This window comes from Erinaceus europaeus, chromosome 10, assembly GCF_950295315.1.
Source record: "Erinaceus europaeus chromosome 10, mEriEur2.1, whole genome shotgun sequence".
Taxonomy (NCBI): Eukaryota; Metazoa; Chordata; class Mammalia; order Eulipotyphla; family Erinaceidae; genus Erinaceus; species Erinaceus europaeus.
This window is the reverse complement of record NC_080171.1, coordinates 99797258-99813024: the sequence shown is the minus strand read 5'-3', so window position 1 is coordinate 99813024 and position 15767 is coordinate 99797258. Positions and strand designations below refer to the sequence as shown.

The 15767-nt window shown below is 42.6% G+C and overlaps 1 protein-coding gene across 2 annotated transcripts in view; it reads right to left on the bottom strand.

Annotated features, from left to right (window-relative positions):
* The window catches only part of STXBP1 (syntaxin binding protein 1), a 102324-nt gene that overhangs the window by 32006 nt on the left and 54551 nt on the right, over positions 1-15767 (bottom strand). For both annotated transcript variants that reach the window (XM_007528848.3, XM_016190694.2), the window contains exons 3-8: positions 15109-15190; positions 10084-10160; positions 8330-8408; positions 6142-6245; positions 2382-2530; positions 547-631 (exon numbers count right to left, since the gene is read on the bottom strand). In XM_007528848.3, the coding sequence (XP_007528910.2) occupies positions 547-631; positions 2382-2530; positions 6142-6245; positions 8330-8408; positions 10084-10160; positions 15109-15190 (576 nt within the window). The remainder of the gene's footprint in view (positions 1-546; positions 632-2381; positions 2531-6141; positions 6246-8329; positions 8409-10083; positions 10161-15108; positions 15191-15767) is intronic.

The window sequence follows — 15767 nt, the reverse complement described above, 5'->3', positions numbered from 1 at the left end:
TCTCCAATTTGCAATAAAGTACTTTTAAATTAAGGAATTTACATTATTTTTTCTCTTTTTAGATGCAATGCTATCACACACACTTAATAGACTACTGTAAAGTATAAGCATAAATTGTATGCACTACGAAACAAACAAACAACAACCAAAAAAGAATTGTGTGCTAAATCTCTTTATTGTGATGGTCTGCAATTAAAACCTGCAGTATTTCTGAGTTGTGGCTGTATTTCGCAGTAAGGGTCCTCTGAAGCAAAACCTACATTACGGCTGGGCCCAAAGTGAGTATGAAAGGATTGCCCCAGTTCCTCTATGAGCAGGGTGCCCCATCATCCAGTCTGCCTAGACCGAGGGGTTTCTCAGGGTTCAGGACCTTCAGTGCTAAAAGTGGTGAATCCCCAGGAAACAGAAACCAAGTTGTTTTTGGCTACCCTGAAAAGACTCTGTGCCACTCTGACTGGAATGTTTCACAGGAGCAGTGGTGCTCAGGACTGTCACACAGACCTGAGGTCACTTGGTGAGAGTCATAAGGTCCAAGTCCAGACTTACCTCCCCCATCGTTGGGTCATCGGCTTTGTAGGCATCTAGCTTGTCCTGGATTAGCTGAGCCAGCAGAGCATTGTCCTTGTATTCCCTGACAAAGGAGGGGTGACAGGGTGAACTGCTGGGGCACCCAACAATGGCACTGATTGCTCTCAGGGAGAAAGACAGGAGGGGGAGGACCCAGAGAGCTGAGCTTCATCTGGGTTGTTTTTTATGATGAGAATATAGTCACAAAATACAATACTTAAAAGCTCAGTGTGTGATTTATCTTTCTTTAAACTGCCAAAATGGAGAGACTTGCCAAGCAGTTCCAGACAATCACACTTCAGCAGAAGATGCTGACCCATCTGTCCTTTCCCTATGATCTGCCTGACTCAACCTAAGCCATCTGACTTTCACTCCCCACAATCCAGATTCCCTTGAGTCTTTGGTAAATGACAGTTTCACCGGCAGAGCCAGAAACGTAAGTGAGAAGCTCTGCACCTTTCTCCTTGGCTAGCCTAGCAGCCTCCCTGGGCCACTGCCTACAACCTGGCCATCTCTACTCTGAAGCAGCTCCATTCCCAACCCAACCTCTCTCTCAAGTGAACTTCACATTCCCACTACTCTGTCAAGAGAGATTGTCTAGGCTTCCACTTAGTGTCCACTGGGCTTTTGTGAGTGAATAACTAACAAAGATGAAGAAAGATTTTTTTTTTCCCTATAGCTACAAGTTCCAGTAGACAGTGAGGTATTAAGTACCAGTATCAGTCATCCCGAGCACTCAGGTTTAGAAACCCATGGCTCCTCTTGCAGAGCCTGCCACTTCCGGTCTTTCCCATGCTGACTCTTACTCATTCACACTCCCACTTACATGTTCCTACAGCACTGCATTCACTCCTCCAAATCCCCAAAGGCTTTCCTGTGGTAGTCACTGAAGGAAGATAGAATCCCAAATGTGTCTTGGAAACAGCTTCATCTTAGCCCTTGGCCCTATACATACACAAAACTTGCCTTTTGTTTTCCCAGCTCCATGCTATATACATACCAGAGGCAGGGGCCATTGGTCCTGTGTCTATCAGCCATTGAAACTTAACCTGTCTTTCCAGATACAGCTCAAATGTCATCTCTAGGTGAAGCTGTTCTTCCTACTCTGGATGCCCAAATCCTTGGTGTGTGCTATTCTGAGGCACTGGTCTCACAGGGCTATGCTGTAAGTTCGCACTGGTATACACCTTACCTCCCTTCCCAGATCCAGGGATTCTATGGGGAAGGCCTTCAGGTTACATTTCCACAATAGTAGGCGTACAGCAGATAAGTGAATGACCTTACAAAATCTGAGGTATGGTTCTTTTGTAGAATCTTTGTATTATCTTACTCATAAACAGCTACTAAGATGACATTACTTTTTTTTTTTCCTTTTCAAAAGACTTGTTAATGTGTGTGTGAGAGAGAAGGGGGGCACTTATAACGACAAGGGGATAAATCCAGTACCTCATGCTTGAGTCTGGTGCTTTATCTACTGAACCACCTCCAAGGAGTCATGCTATTTGTTTTTAAAGGCTGGAAGAGATCTTGTAAGTAAAGGAAATCTGGGCTGTGGGTTCACATTTTAGTTATTCAATACCTGCACACATATTTTTCATTCCATTTTATATTTACATTGTATGACACAACAGAATTGAGAAAATAATAAAAACACTGGAAGAATAAATGAGAGACATTAAAATCTTGACCCTCTTAAAAAAAAAAAAACTTGACCCTCTAGAGGTAACTGCCAGAGAAAATCTCAAAAGTGAGAATGAGGCACAGTCCCTCACTTGATGGAACCTGGGAGGCCAAAAAGGCGGGCAGGTGCTCACCCCCGATACCGCACAGCAGGGTACTCCTTCAAGGTGGCACACAGAGTTGCAATCTGCTCGGCCAGGCGTTCCAGTATAGGATTCTTCATCTGAGCCTTGTGGGGGCTGTAGAAGCTTTGGAAAGAATCAGCAGAGTCTAAGGAATATACCTGAGGAGAGAGAGAGAAAGAGAATGAATATATATATATATATATATATATATATATATATATATATATATATATATGGCATTTGCATCCAGAATTTGAACTGCTAGAGTTTTTATCAATTCTTTTTTAAAATAATTTTTATGTTTATTTATTTACTTATTCCCTTTTGTTGCCCTTGTTGTTTTATTGTTGTAGTTACTGTTGTTGTTATTGATGCCATCATTGTTAGATAGGACAGAGAGAAATGGAGAGAGGAGGGGAAGACAGAGAGGGGGGAGAGAAAGACAGACACCTGCAGACCTGCTTCACCGCTTGTGAAGTGATGCCCCTGCAGGTGGGGAGCCAGGGGCTTGAACCGGGATCCTTATGCCGGTCCTTGCGCTTCACGCCATATGCGCTTTACGCCACGTGCCCTTAACCCACTGCGCTACCGCCCAACTCTCAGATTTTATCAATTCTGGTAGTGAATCTATATTTTAATTTATTCTCTACACACATGCTAGATGTTAAATGTATGGCAGTCTCTGTGCTAAACACTTGGGAACTATTAGTGACCCAAACCTGACTGTCTTTGAGAAGTAGAGACAATGTGGGAAGACAAACATAGAGACATGTGAGACACTGGTAAGTATATCAGAAAACAACAGAGTGGGGCAAGAATGTTTGGGAAGGCTGGAAACGGAGAAGGACACTGGGCATTCTTGAGAAGGTGATGCTTGGTAGAGAGTCTCATGACCAATGAGCAGGCAGGAGGGGAGCAGGAAAGAAGATTAATGTGAGAGCTACAGAGTATTCTATATTTAACTTTTTGGTTTGTTAAAAAAAAAATTAATGTAGTGCCAAGGAATGAATCCAGGGTCTCAGATATGGATGGTACTAGTAGCTTGGAGACACCCTCAGCCAGTTTTTTCTTACAGAAAGGAAGTGACAAAGAAAAGGTGAGACATCAAAGCACCACTCCACCATCCATGGAGTTCCCTTGGTGTTGCCCACAGTGATCTCATGTGGCAGTGGGGGATCAAATTCTGAGCCTCCTGCGTGGTAAGGCACACGCTCTACCTGCTGAGTCATCTCCTGAGCCCCATTAATTTAGTTTATTGGCATTATCACCCACAACTCATGTGCAGTTACTAAACTGATTTTTCCTTTGCTAAAGAATTATTTTTTAAAAAATATTTATTTATTCCCTTTCGTTGCCCTTGTTTTATTGTTGTAGTTATTATTGTTGTTGTTATTAATGTCATCATTGTTGTTGGATAGGACAGAGAGAACTGGAGAGAGGAGGGGAAGACAGAGAGGGGGAGAGAAAGAGAGACACCTGCAGACCTGCTTCAGCGTCTGTGAAATGACCCCCTGCAGTTGGGGAGCTGGGGACTCAAACCGGGATCCTTACACCGGTCCTTGCACTTGGTGCCACATGCGCTTAACCCGCTGTGCTACTGCCTGACTCCCGAGTTTTTTTGTTTTTTTTTTTAAAGAGTTTGTCTTTCCTTCTGTCTTGCCTGCCTTCCTTTCTTTCTCTTGCCCAGTGGGTTATTATTGAAGCTCAGTGCTAGCACTACGGAGTCACTGCTCCTGGCAGGCCATTTGTCCTTTTTTTTTTTTTTATTGGAGAAGACAGGCAGAAATTGAGAGGAGGGGGAGATAGAAACAGAGACACCTGTGGACCTGCTTCACTGCTCATGAAGCTTTCCCTCTGCAGGTGGGGAGTGAGGTTTAGAACCCGAGTCAACCAGGTGTGCCAGCACCTGGCCTCCAGTTTTGTTACTTTTTGAGATATAAAACACAGTGAGGCTGAATATGTTCAAGTTGAATTTTTTCTAATCCAGATGGTAACAAGGCTCATGGGGGCAGGGGTAAGAGTCAGTGCACTCGAGCTGAAAACAGGCTTCAAGCCAAGTGAAAGGAGAAAGACAGGCTTTAAATACTCACAGTATATTTCCCATTTCTCCTTATCTAATAATAAGATGCTTTCCGGTTTCTATAAACTAATCTGTAAAGGTCCAGTATGCCACAATCATTTTTAATCTCTGCAGATATTGTCTACAAGTTCTGTTACTTTTATTTCTTTGCTAGTAGAAGTCATTTTAACAAATCTTAAAATATAAATATATGTTCTTTCAAAACCCACTTCATCTTTTCTGGTTGATCATCTCTTTTTCTCCCCTCCCCACTCCAGGGAAGAGGCTTGCTGCTAGCATTTGGCATTTGAAGTGTTAACAGCTCAGGTCTACCATCTGTTCTTCAGCACTGGACAAGCTGAGGTTATCTTTACATAAAAATAGTCTCCTTTGCAGCAGATGGGTGGCATCTGATCCTTTTCCCCACCTCTCCTCCCATGCCTTTTCTGGATTGGCTACCTCTTGATTTAGCCAATAGGAATGAAGACTGTGAGCAAGGATGAAATACACAAAGAATACAATGGTTGAAAAAAGTCAGCAGTAACTCAAGAGGAAGAAAGTACTGGGCAGATCGCTAAGGAGCACTATTTCCATTACATAAGCAGCTACTTACGATATTGCATGCTATTCAGTAATTCAGAATACAAGATCACCCCTCCCCACAATCTGTTTTTTAAAATTGTATTTATAAAATGAAAATATAATTATCTGAGTAAAACTGATGAAACATCAAGAAAAAAAATGAAAATATTGACAAGACCATAGGATAAGAGGGGTACAAATCCACATAATTCCCACCACCAGAACTCTGTATCCCATCCCCTCCCTTGAAAGCTTTCCCATTTTTTATCCCTCTGGGAGACCCAGGATCATTATGGGGTGCAGAAGGTAGATGGTCTGGCTTCTGTAATTGCTTCTCCACTGAACATGGGCACTGGCAGGTTGATCCATAGTCCCAGCCTGTCTTTTCCTTTCCCTAGTGGGGCAGGGCTCTGGCCCTCTCCACAATCTTACATCCCCTACCACACTCTCAGAATTTGCCCAAGTACTTACTAGGATAAGCAGAATGTTAATTTTGCCTCCAGGGTTGTCATTGGGGCTCGGTGCCTGCACTATGAATACACTGCTCCTCGAGGCCATTTGTCCCATTTTTTTTAAAAAAAAATCATATTTATTTATTTGCCCTTTTGTTGCCCCTGTTGCTTTTTAATTGTTGTTATAGCTATTGTTGTTGTTGATGTTGTCGTTGTTAGGACAGAGAGAAATGGAGAGAGGAGGGGAAGGCAGAGAGGGGGGAGAGAAAGATAGACACCTGCAGACCTGCTTCACCACCTGTGAAGCGACTCCCCTGCAAGTGGAGAGCCAGGGACTCGAACTGGAATCCTTACTCAGTCCTTGCACTTTGTGCCACAAGCGCTTAACCTGTTGTGCTACGCCTGACTCCCCATTTTCCCCATTTTTATTGCCCTTGTTGTTGTTGGATAGGACAGAGAGAAATCAAGAGAGGAGGGGAAGACAGAGACAGGGAGAGAAAGACAGACACCTGCAGACCTGCTTCATTGCTTGTGAAGTTTTCCTCCTGCAAGTGGGGAGCCAGGGCCTCAAAACAGGATCCTTGTGCCAGTCCTTGCACTTTGTGCCATGTGCACTTACCCTGCTGCGCTATTGCCCAGCCCCTGGATATTAATTTTCAATGCAATTATTACTCACCTGGGATTCATATGGGAGAAACGCAATGTTGATTTCTGTCAGAGTTTTGATGACTTTGGCTGCTCGAGATTTTACCAGCTCATTAAACAGGGCATCTGGACAAGCTGCAAGAATGACAAAGGACATCACAGGTTCTACAGCTGGACATATCCCTGTGGATTCTTTATTAGAGTTTAATAAATACAACTAGAATGTTTATCCCATCATAAAATATCCACTACTTCTAGGATATAAAAGGTACACAAAACCACCAACAATGCCATCAACATATAAGAAACAAATGGCACTGAAAATTTAGATGCTGAGAATTAAAAAATATCTTCTGATACCAATGAAGAAACACAAAAGCATAAAAAATAAAGAAAAATTGTAATATGAACAAATACTATACAACAAACATGCTTATGAAAAATTAAGTAAAGCAAAACAAAATCATTGAGAAATGTGATACAGCATTTTCCCCAGGACTCTATGGAACTCAACAGCACAGGAGACACATTAGGTGATGGAACCATGATTTCTAAGGGTCCTTCTGGGTCAAACAAATGGCTTTGGGTTCCCAGAAATGCCTTATCGGTTTATTACTAGTGATGTCTACCTACTTCTTTTTTTTGCCTCCAGGATTATTGCTGGGGCTCAGTGCCTGCACCATGAATCCACTGCTCCTGGAGGCCATTTTTCCCCCTTTTGTTGCCCTTGTTGTTGTAGCCTTGTTGTGTTTATTATTGTTATTGTTGATGTCATTCGTTGTTGGATAGGACAGAGAGAAATGGAAAGAAGAAAGGAAGACAGAGAGGGGGAGAGAAAGACAGACACCTGCAGACCTGCTTCACTGGCTGTGAAGCGATTCCCCTGCAGGTGGGAAGCCAGAGGCTTGAACCGGGATCCTTCTGTCGGTCCTTGTGCTTTGCGCCACGTGTGCTTAACCTGCTGCACTACTGCCCAACCCCCATCTACTTACTTCTTTATGTGCCACATTCAAATGGTATAACACCATTCTTTGCAAGAACCTTTCCCCTTTTTCTCAATGGTGACTTTAGTGGGTTTTCTATACAGAGTACATAGGGTGAACTGTTACTGTCATATACTCTTTAGTTACCCAGCTCTTAACATCTTTCTCTTCTGTTAATAAAGATTGAAGATGCTTCTGCTCTGAGCTCCATATACAAGCACTCCAGAAAAAAAAAAAAAGGGAGTTGGGTGGTAGCGCAGTGGGTTAAGCGCAAGTGGCGCAAAGCAAGGACCGGCTTAAGGATCCCAGTTCGAGCCCCCAGTTCCCCACCTGCAGGGGAGTCGCTTCACAAGCAGTGAAGCAGGTCTGCTGGTGTCTATCTTTCTCTCCCCCTCTCTGTCTTCCCCTCCTCTCTCCATTTCTCTTTGTTCTATCCAACAACAACAACATTAATAATAACTACAACAATAAAACAACAAGGGCAACAAAAGGGAATAAATAAATCAGTATTAAAAAAAAAAAAGAAAGTGACTTTCAGCTTAAGGACACAGGTTCTTTGCAGTTAAGAAATATTTTTCTTTTATTTGATAGGACAGAGGGAAGTTGAGAGAGGTGGGGGAGATAGGGAGAGTGAAAGAGAGTTACCCGCAGCACTGTTTCACTGCTCATGAACACACACACACACACACACACACACACACACACACACACACACACACACACACACACACGTGGGGGTGGGGATTTGATCCTAGATCCTTGTTCATGGTAATGCATGTGTTCAACTAGGTGTACCATTCACTGGTCCCAGATGCAGGTTCTATGTTACAGAAGCTGCCAAATGAATATCCTTGTAGAAAAATGACGGAAATGCACTATATTAGAGTGATCTCTGAAATTCTATGCAGAGAAACACCAAGATGGTATTTCTTTTGAATGTTACACCTCTTAGAGGAAGCACTATTTTTTGGTTGTTTGTTTTTTTTACCAGAGCACTGCTCAGTTCTGGCTTGGAAGCAGTGTTTTCATCATGACTTTGTAACCCAGTAGCAGTAGGTTTTTATTTGTGTGCATAAATTTTGTCTCTTATGTAATCTATCTCCTGAAGGGAAAATAAAAGATAAAGACATGGCAATAATTCCTTCTTTTCTATCAATCTCCTTGGTTGGGTTCTGGACAGTCTTGCTCTCCAGAAATGCTACCCTAGAAGGGGAGAGGGCGGCTGATAGTACTTACAGTCAGTGAAGAAGACATGTGCAGCCCGGTACTTTGCTGTAGGTGGATCCTTAAAGTCACTGATGAGAGAGTGGACAGACTGTGCAGAGAGAAAAAAGGAACTGAATCCTATTCTAGAAGCAGATGGAACTGACAAAATCCAAGCTGTTATCAAACTATGTAGACAAAATAGCAGGGGCTTTTTAATTTGTAATTAATTCTAACTTGTGTTTGGCCACAAATGAATTCTGAGAACTTAAATTAAGACTATTTCAGAACTTAGCAAATAATAGTCTTCCTTTTGGGCAGGGGAGATACCATAATAGTTATGCAAACAGACTCTCATGCCTGAGGTTCTGAGGTCCCAGGTTCAATCTCCTGTACCACCATAAGTCAGAACTGAGCTGTGCTCTGGTTAAAATAATAATAATAATAATAATAGAATACAAGTCTTCCTAGATCATCCCAGGATGACAGTGCTGGTTTGTTGGAGTCACCACAACCTGGGTTTCTAAAAGACAACTACCAGGAGTGGGGAAATATAACACCACTACTAGTGCAACAGCCTGAGGCACCAGAAGTATCAAGTTCAATCCTCGGCAGTGCCATAAGGCAGAGCTGAGCAGTGCTCTGGTAAAAAAAATAGAGAGAGGCAGTCAGGCCGTAGCACAGTGGGTTAAGTGCATGTGGCGCGAAGCTCAAGGACTGGTGTAAGGATCCTGGTTCAAGCCCCTGTCTTCCCACCTGCAGGGGAGTCACTTCACAGGCAGTGAAGCAGGTCTGCTAGTGTCTATCTTTCTCTCCCCCTCTCTGTCTTCCCCTTCTCTCTCTGTTTCTCTCTGTCCTATCCAACAACGACATCAAAAACAATAATAACTACAACAACAATAAAACAGCAAGGGGAACAAAAGGGGAAAAAAAAGATAATAAAAGTAAATTGGCCAAAAACCTTCTAGGAGATTCACATTAGTAAAGTTCTCACAATTTAGTTGCATTAGCAGAAATTCACACGCAAGCTTGTTTGCAAAAGTAAAAAGGAACAACATCAATAACAACAAGAGCAACAAAAAGGGAATAAATAAATAAATATTTTAAAAAAAAGTAAAAAGTAAGCATTTAAGCCAGAGGGGGTTTATACAGATTAAGAGACCTAAAACAAATATCAACAGAAAGCAAGAAGGTAAACCTAGTTTGGATGCCTATTTGAATAGTTCCCCTTCCCCAAAAGAAGGTCGTGTGTGTGTGTGTGTGTGTGTGTGTGTGTGTGTGTGTGTGTGTGTTTATGTGACAGAGAGGCCAAAATACCCCTTAGCCTTTATGACAGTTATTCATTTTGTATTTCTTCTTATTATATAGTGCTAGGGGTAGAACCCAAGGTACCAAGATGCAAGGCATGTGTTACACCACTGAACCACCTCCCTGATCCCAAGGCAAGCTTATTTGTATGCTAACTAGATGTATGAAACAAACCTGAAAGCATAAAATGACAATATTCTGAATGAAGGTAGGTAATTGTTTATATAAAACAGATCTCTTACCTGAGAGGGAAAACTAAAATGACTAGCCCCTGGCTTTCTGGACAGCATCTGTGATTTAACAAGTTTAATATACTCTGAACTCACTATCTTCCTCCTTCCCCATTTGTAGATTTCTAAACGCAAACAGAAACCAGTGTGCTAAATGCATTATTAACCCAGAATCATCAGACATTATGACACATGAACACCAAACCAGCATGTGTAACTGAAACAAAAGTTCCTGGAGGGAGAATTTACCTTCTCAGATGGCGTGATGAGATACACAGCCTCCAAGCTGGGCAGCGGTTCTCTGCGCTTATTGATATCTTCCACAACTAGACAATAAAACAAGAGTCACAGTGAATGAGAAAGCATGATTTGTGGTCATAAAACTAGAAGCAACATAGACAGGCAATTAAAAAATTTTTTTTTACTTCATTACTTAGAGAAAACCAGAGCATTACTCTGGCACATGCAACACTAGGGACTGCACTTGGGCCCTCATCCTGGAGAGTCTAATGCTTTATCCACTGCACCCCCCCCCCCAATACTGCAACAGGGTGTGTGTCTTAACAGATGTGAGATGTGAAGCCCTGGGTTCAAGACCCTGCACTACAGGGGAGCAAAGGATGGTACTTGGGGAGCTCCACAGACAGTACTATGGTTGGTGTCACTCCCTCTCTCCTTTTCTAAAATAAAAATCAAACAAAACTGGGAAATGTATTCTAACAGGCATGTTCCATCTAATGTTTTTTAGGAGGAAAACAATGGTTAACTTCCTTGTTTTAAATAATAGCCCAAGAGAGACTGTTTTTCAATCAATACTTTCAGAGACTAAAATCCCTGGTCCCCGATGAAAGGAGTCCTGGAGTAAATCCAGGACCTGTACACAAAGGTGAAATGAGCTCCAGGACAGGAGACAGAAGGTCTGGGTCCTAGTCTGGAGTGTGACATTCATTAGCGAGCTCAAAGCAGGTAGCTAAACATTTTTTTTTTCTTTGCCTCCAGGGTTATCGCCTCCACTGCTCCTGGAGGCTATTTTTTCCCTTTTGTTGTCCTTATTGTTTACAGTTGCTGTTGTTATTATTGTTGTTTTTATTGATGTCGTGGTTGTTGGATAGGACAGAGAGAAAGGGGACAGAGAGGAGTAGAGAAAGACACTTGCAGACTTGCTTCTCCGCTTGTGAATCGACCCCCCCTGCAGGTGGGGAGCCAGGGGCTCAAACCAGGATCCTTATGCCAGTCCTTGAGCTTCGCGCCATATGCACTCAACCTACTACTGCACTACCACCCGGCCCCCTCGAAACATTTTTTTTCTTTTTTTTTTAAATTTATTATTTATTTATTTATTCCCTTTTGTTGCCCTTGTTGTTTTATTGTTGTAGTTATTATTGTTGTTGTTGTTGTTGGATAGGACAGAGAGAAATGGAGAGAGGAGGGGAAGACAGAGAGGGGGAGAGAAAGACAGACACCTGCAGACCTGCTTCACCGCTTGTGAAGCAACTCTCCTGCAGGTGGGGAGCCAGGGCTTGAACCTAGATCCTTACTCCGGTCCTTGTGCTTTGTGCCACCTGCGCTTAACCCACTGCGCTACAGCCCAACTCCCTCGAAACATTTTTTTAAAACCTTTTCTGGTGAAATTTTAACACACATTCCCAAAAGTGAATAAAACACAAGCATGCAAATAATTATAAAGCAAACATCTGCCTAAGCACCACCCCAGCTAAGAACCTGAACCCAAAGCATTGTAGAATGCCCTTGCCCTATCCATCCCTCATTTCCTTCTGCTCCACAGATCCACCATCCTTCTATGAATGGGAATACATTCTCACTAGGGCTTTTGCACTTAAGTCTATATTTCAAAACAGTCTAGTCTAGTCTGCCTGGCTTGGGACTTGCATCAAATCATGCTACTAGTACTCTCTTGTACCTTGCTTCTTTTTACCCCTTTACCAGAGCACTGTTCAGCTCTGGTTTATGGTAATTTAGCCAAGGATTGACCATGGACCTTGAAGCCTCAGGCATAAAAGTCTTCCAGATGGCGAATGTTCCATCCTCTGAAGGGAGGATGGACAACATACTCTATGCTACACCTGAGGAAGATGGGTCAATATTGGGGCAGCTTGGAATGTTCCAACTCATGACCCCAAAATGTGAGCTCAGATCTAGAGGGATGCAGAGGTCACAAAGGCTCCTAAGCTAATTATGGGCCCCAAATCACATCGAATCGATGGAGTTTACAGTCAACAATATTTTCTTTTCTTTTTTTTAAATATTTATTTATTCCCTTTTGTTGTCCTTGTTTTTTTATTATTGTAGTTATTGTTGTTGTTACTGATGTCGTCATTGTTGGATAGGACAGAGAGAAATGGAGAGAGGAGGGGAAGACAGAGGGGGGAGAGAAAGATAGACACCTGCAGACCTGCTTCACCACCTGTGAAGCGACTCCCCTGCAGGTATGGAGCCAGGGGCTCGAACCGGGATCCTTACGCAGGTCCTTGAGCTTTGCGCCACCTGTGCTTAACCCACTGCGCTACCGCCTGACTCCCAGTCAACAATATTTATACCCCTTTCCCATGTTAGGGAGCTACTCTCTTCCCTGATCCAGCTTTCTGGTCCTTTTCCCAACCATGACATCATCTCCCCAGACAATAACTTGGATCCACCTGCATATCAGATTTCAGGCTCAAGCAAAAAACAAACAAAAAATACTAGTATAGCTACAGGCCCTTTGAAATATAACTAAAATATGCCTACTAGATATCTACAAAATGGAGGACCCCCCAACACTTCATCTGTACTATTCCGGCCTTTAGGTCCATGATTGGTCAACAATTTGTTTGGCTTTGTATGTTAACTCTCTTTTCAGACACAAAGTTCCCAGATGCTAGCAGGATTCGACCAGACTTCCCTGGAAAAACAACCCCACCAATGTGCCTTGGGGCTCTGCTTCCCCAGAGCCCTTCCCCACTAGAGAGACAGGCTGGGAGTATGGATCGACCTGTAAATGCCCATGTTCAGCAGGGAAGCAATTACAGAAGCCAGACCTTCAACCTTCTGCACAGTGACCTTGGGTCCATACTCCCAGAGGGGTAAAGAATAGGAAAGCTATCAGGGGAGGGGATAGGATATAGAGGTCTGGTGGTGGTAATTATGAGAAGTTGTAATCTTCTTATCCTATGGTTTTGTCAAATGTTTTCTTTTTATAAATAAAAAAAGTCTTCTGCATGATCATGATGCTGTCACCTGGCCCTGTCTCTTGCTTCTAGAACACCATTATGCTTATCAAATTCACTCAAGTCATGGTGAGGAGATAAGTTTGTTCATCGTGGTCTGGCAGGTGGTGCAGTGACTAAGGCACTGGACTCTCAAGCATGAGGTCCTGAGTTCAATCCCCGGCAGCACATGTACCAGAGTGATATCTGGTTCTTTTTCTCTCTCTCTCTCTGTCTCTCTCTCTCTCCTATATTCCTCATTAATAAATAAATAAAATCTTTTAAAAAAAGAGTTTGTTCATTTTCATTGCTGCACAACTATACCACAATTGATTTACCCATTCTAATCTTTAAAAAAATGTATCTACCTACTATTCCTTGTTAATGAGAAAGAAAGAGAGAACCAGAGCATCTGGTTATCTGTGGTAGAGATTCTAGTGATGGAATGTGTTTTGGTTGTTTCAAATTTAGGGCTACTACTATACACAATGTCCTGTGAACACCCCTGCATGTGAACCTGTGCACACAAGGCCACATTTGTCTAGAACACACATCTAACTGCTGAGCTGATGGCTTATAGGACATGCACACCCTGGTTCTACTAGACAATGTCCAGTAATTTTCAAAGAAGCTATAGTAGCTGGTACCCCCCATCATATAGGAGTTTCCATTTTTCTGTCACTTGAAATTATCTGAATTTAAAGATTCCAATCTATAGTTAGGGAGATAGAATCCTCTCAGTGAGTAGAGTGCAATTCTTCCTTGAGTGAGACCCCACGTTCTATTCCTGGCGTCATATATGCCAAAATTGTGTTCTGATGTCTCTGTCTCTCTCTAAATAATTAAGTCTTAAAAAAATAGTCTGGGGGGTACAGTGCAGCGGGTTAAGCACATTTGGCACAAAGTGCAAATACTGGCAGAAGGATCCTGGTTTGAGCCCCTGGCACCCCACTTGCAAGGGGATAGCTTCACAAGTGGTGAAGCAGGGCTTCAGGTGTCTATCTTTCTCTCCTCCTCTCTGTCTTCCCTTCCTCTCTCCATTTCTCTCTGTCATATCCAACAACAACAATAACAATAATAATAATAATAATAACAACAACAACGATAAAACAACAAAGGCAATAAAAGGGGAAAAAACAGCCTCCAGGAGCAGGGGATTCCCCAGCAATAACCCTGGAGGCAAAAACAAAGTCTAGGGAGTGGGGCGGTAGCGCAGCAGGTTAAGCGCACGTGGCACAAAGCACAAGGAACAGCGTGAGGATCCCAGTTCAAGCCCCTGGTTCCCCACCTGCAAGGAGTCTCTTCACAGCCGGTGAAGCAGGTCTGCAGGTGCCTATCTTTCTCTCCCCCTCTCTGTCTTCCCCTCCTCTCTCCATTTCTTTCTGCTCTATCCAACAATGTCATCAATAACAACAACTACTACAACAATAAAAACAACAAGCGCAACAAAAAGGCAATAAATACTTTTAAAAAATCTTTTTTTTTTTTTTTTAAAAAGTTTGAGCTAGGAAGACAGTACAGTGGTTATGCAAAAAGATTTCAATGTTTGGAACCAAAGGTCCCAGATTCAATCCCTACCACCACAAGACAGAACTGAGTAGTGCTCTGTTTAAAAAATATTTAAAAAATAAAAAATTAACAGTTCTATCACCCTGTTAAACACACAGGAGTCTCTCACGCTGGCTTTAATTGCATCTCCCTAAAGATCAATGAAGATGTACAAATTTCCGTGCACTTAATGGCCACTGGGGCATTCTTGCTTTGTTGAGTGCCTGTTCAGGTCTTCTGCCCACTCTTTCTACTGGATGGCCTACCCTTTCTTGTTTAATTGTCCTTTTTGCATCCTCTAACTGATATTTCATGGACATGTAGGCAGGCCAGGACTAGGTGCTAGGTAGTTAGTGATGAACAAGAAACTATGAGTCTCTCAGGAGAATTCACAATTCTACCATCCTGGTTGTTGGAAGAATCTAAAGTCAAGTGAGGTGACAGTGACTAGAGAGGAGAAAAGACACCACAAAGAGGAAGCCTGAGTGTCACTCAAGGGCAGGGAGAGTACTATGCTCACTTGTTATCCCCTCAGTCATGATGTCTGTCATCTTGCAGCAGGATGAGAGCATCCTCATGCTCAGCTGATCAACTACCAGCACCTAGAGGCAAAGAGAAAAGTTCACAGAGTGCACAGTATCTGCTACAATCCTCCCAGCAACTTCTTGCAACCGATCACACAAAGTCCTAGAGGTGCAGAATAGTTACCTATATTACTGTCAGCCAGAGTTTTGTTGAGACATGCTAGCAGCTAGAATTGTTCTTACTGACTTACTTTTATAAACATGAAAAACAAATCCTTGCTTCCCCATGCTAAATAAAATAATTGCTCTTATTTTACACACACACACACACACACACACACACACACACACACACACACACACACACTATATAGTACCAACAATCATAGAAAATTATAGAGAAGAGTGTTTTTCAGGGCTTATTTTTTTTTTCTCTAAGGGAGAATAAGGGGTGAGGTGGTGGAGAACCCATGTGAGTGTACATGTTACATTGTGCAAGGACCTGGGCTCAAGCTCCTGGTCCTCCACCTGCAGGGGGAAGCTTCAGAGGTGGTGAAGCTGTGCTATGAGTAACTCTTTTCTCTCTCCTCTATCCCCTCTTCCCCTCTGGATTTCTCTGTATCTGTACAATAAATAAAAATAAATATTAAAAATT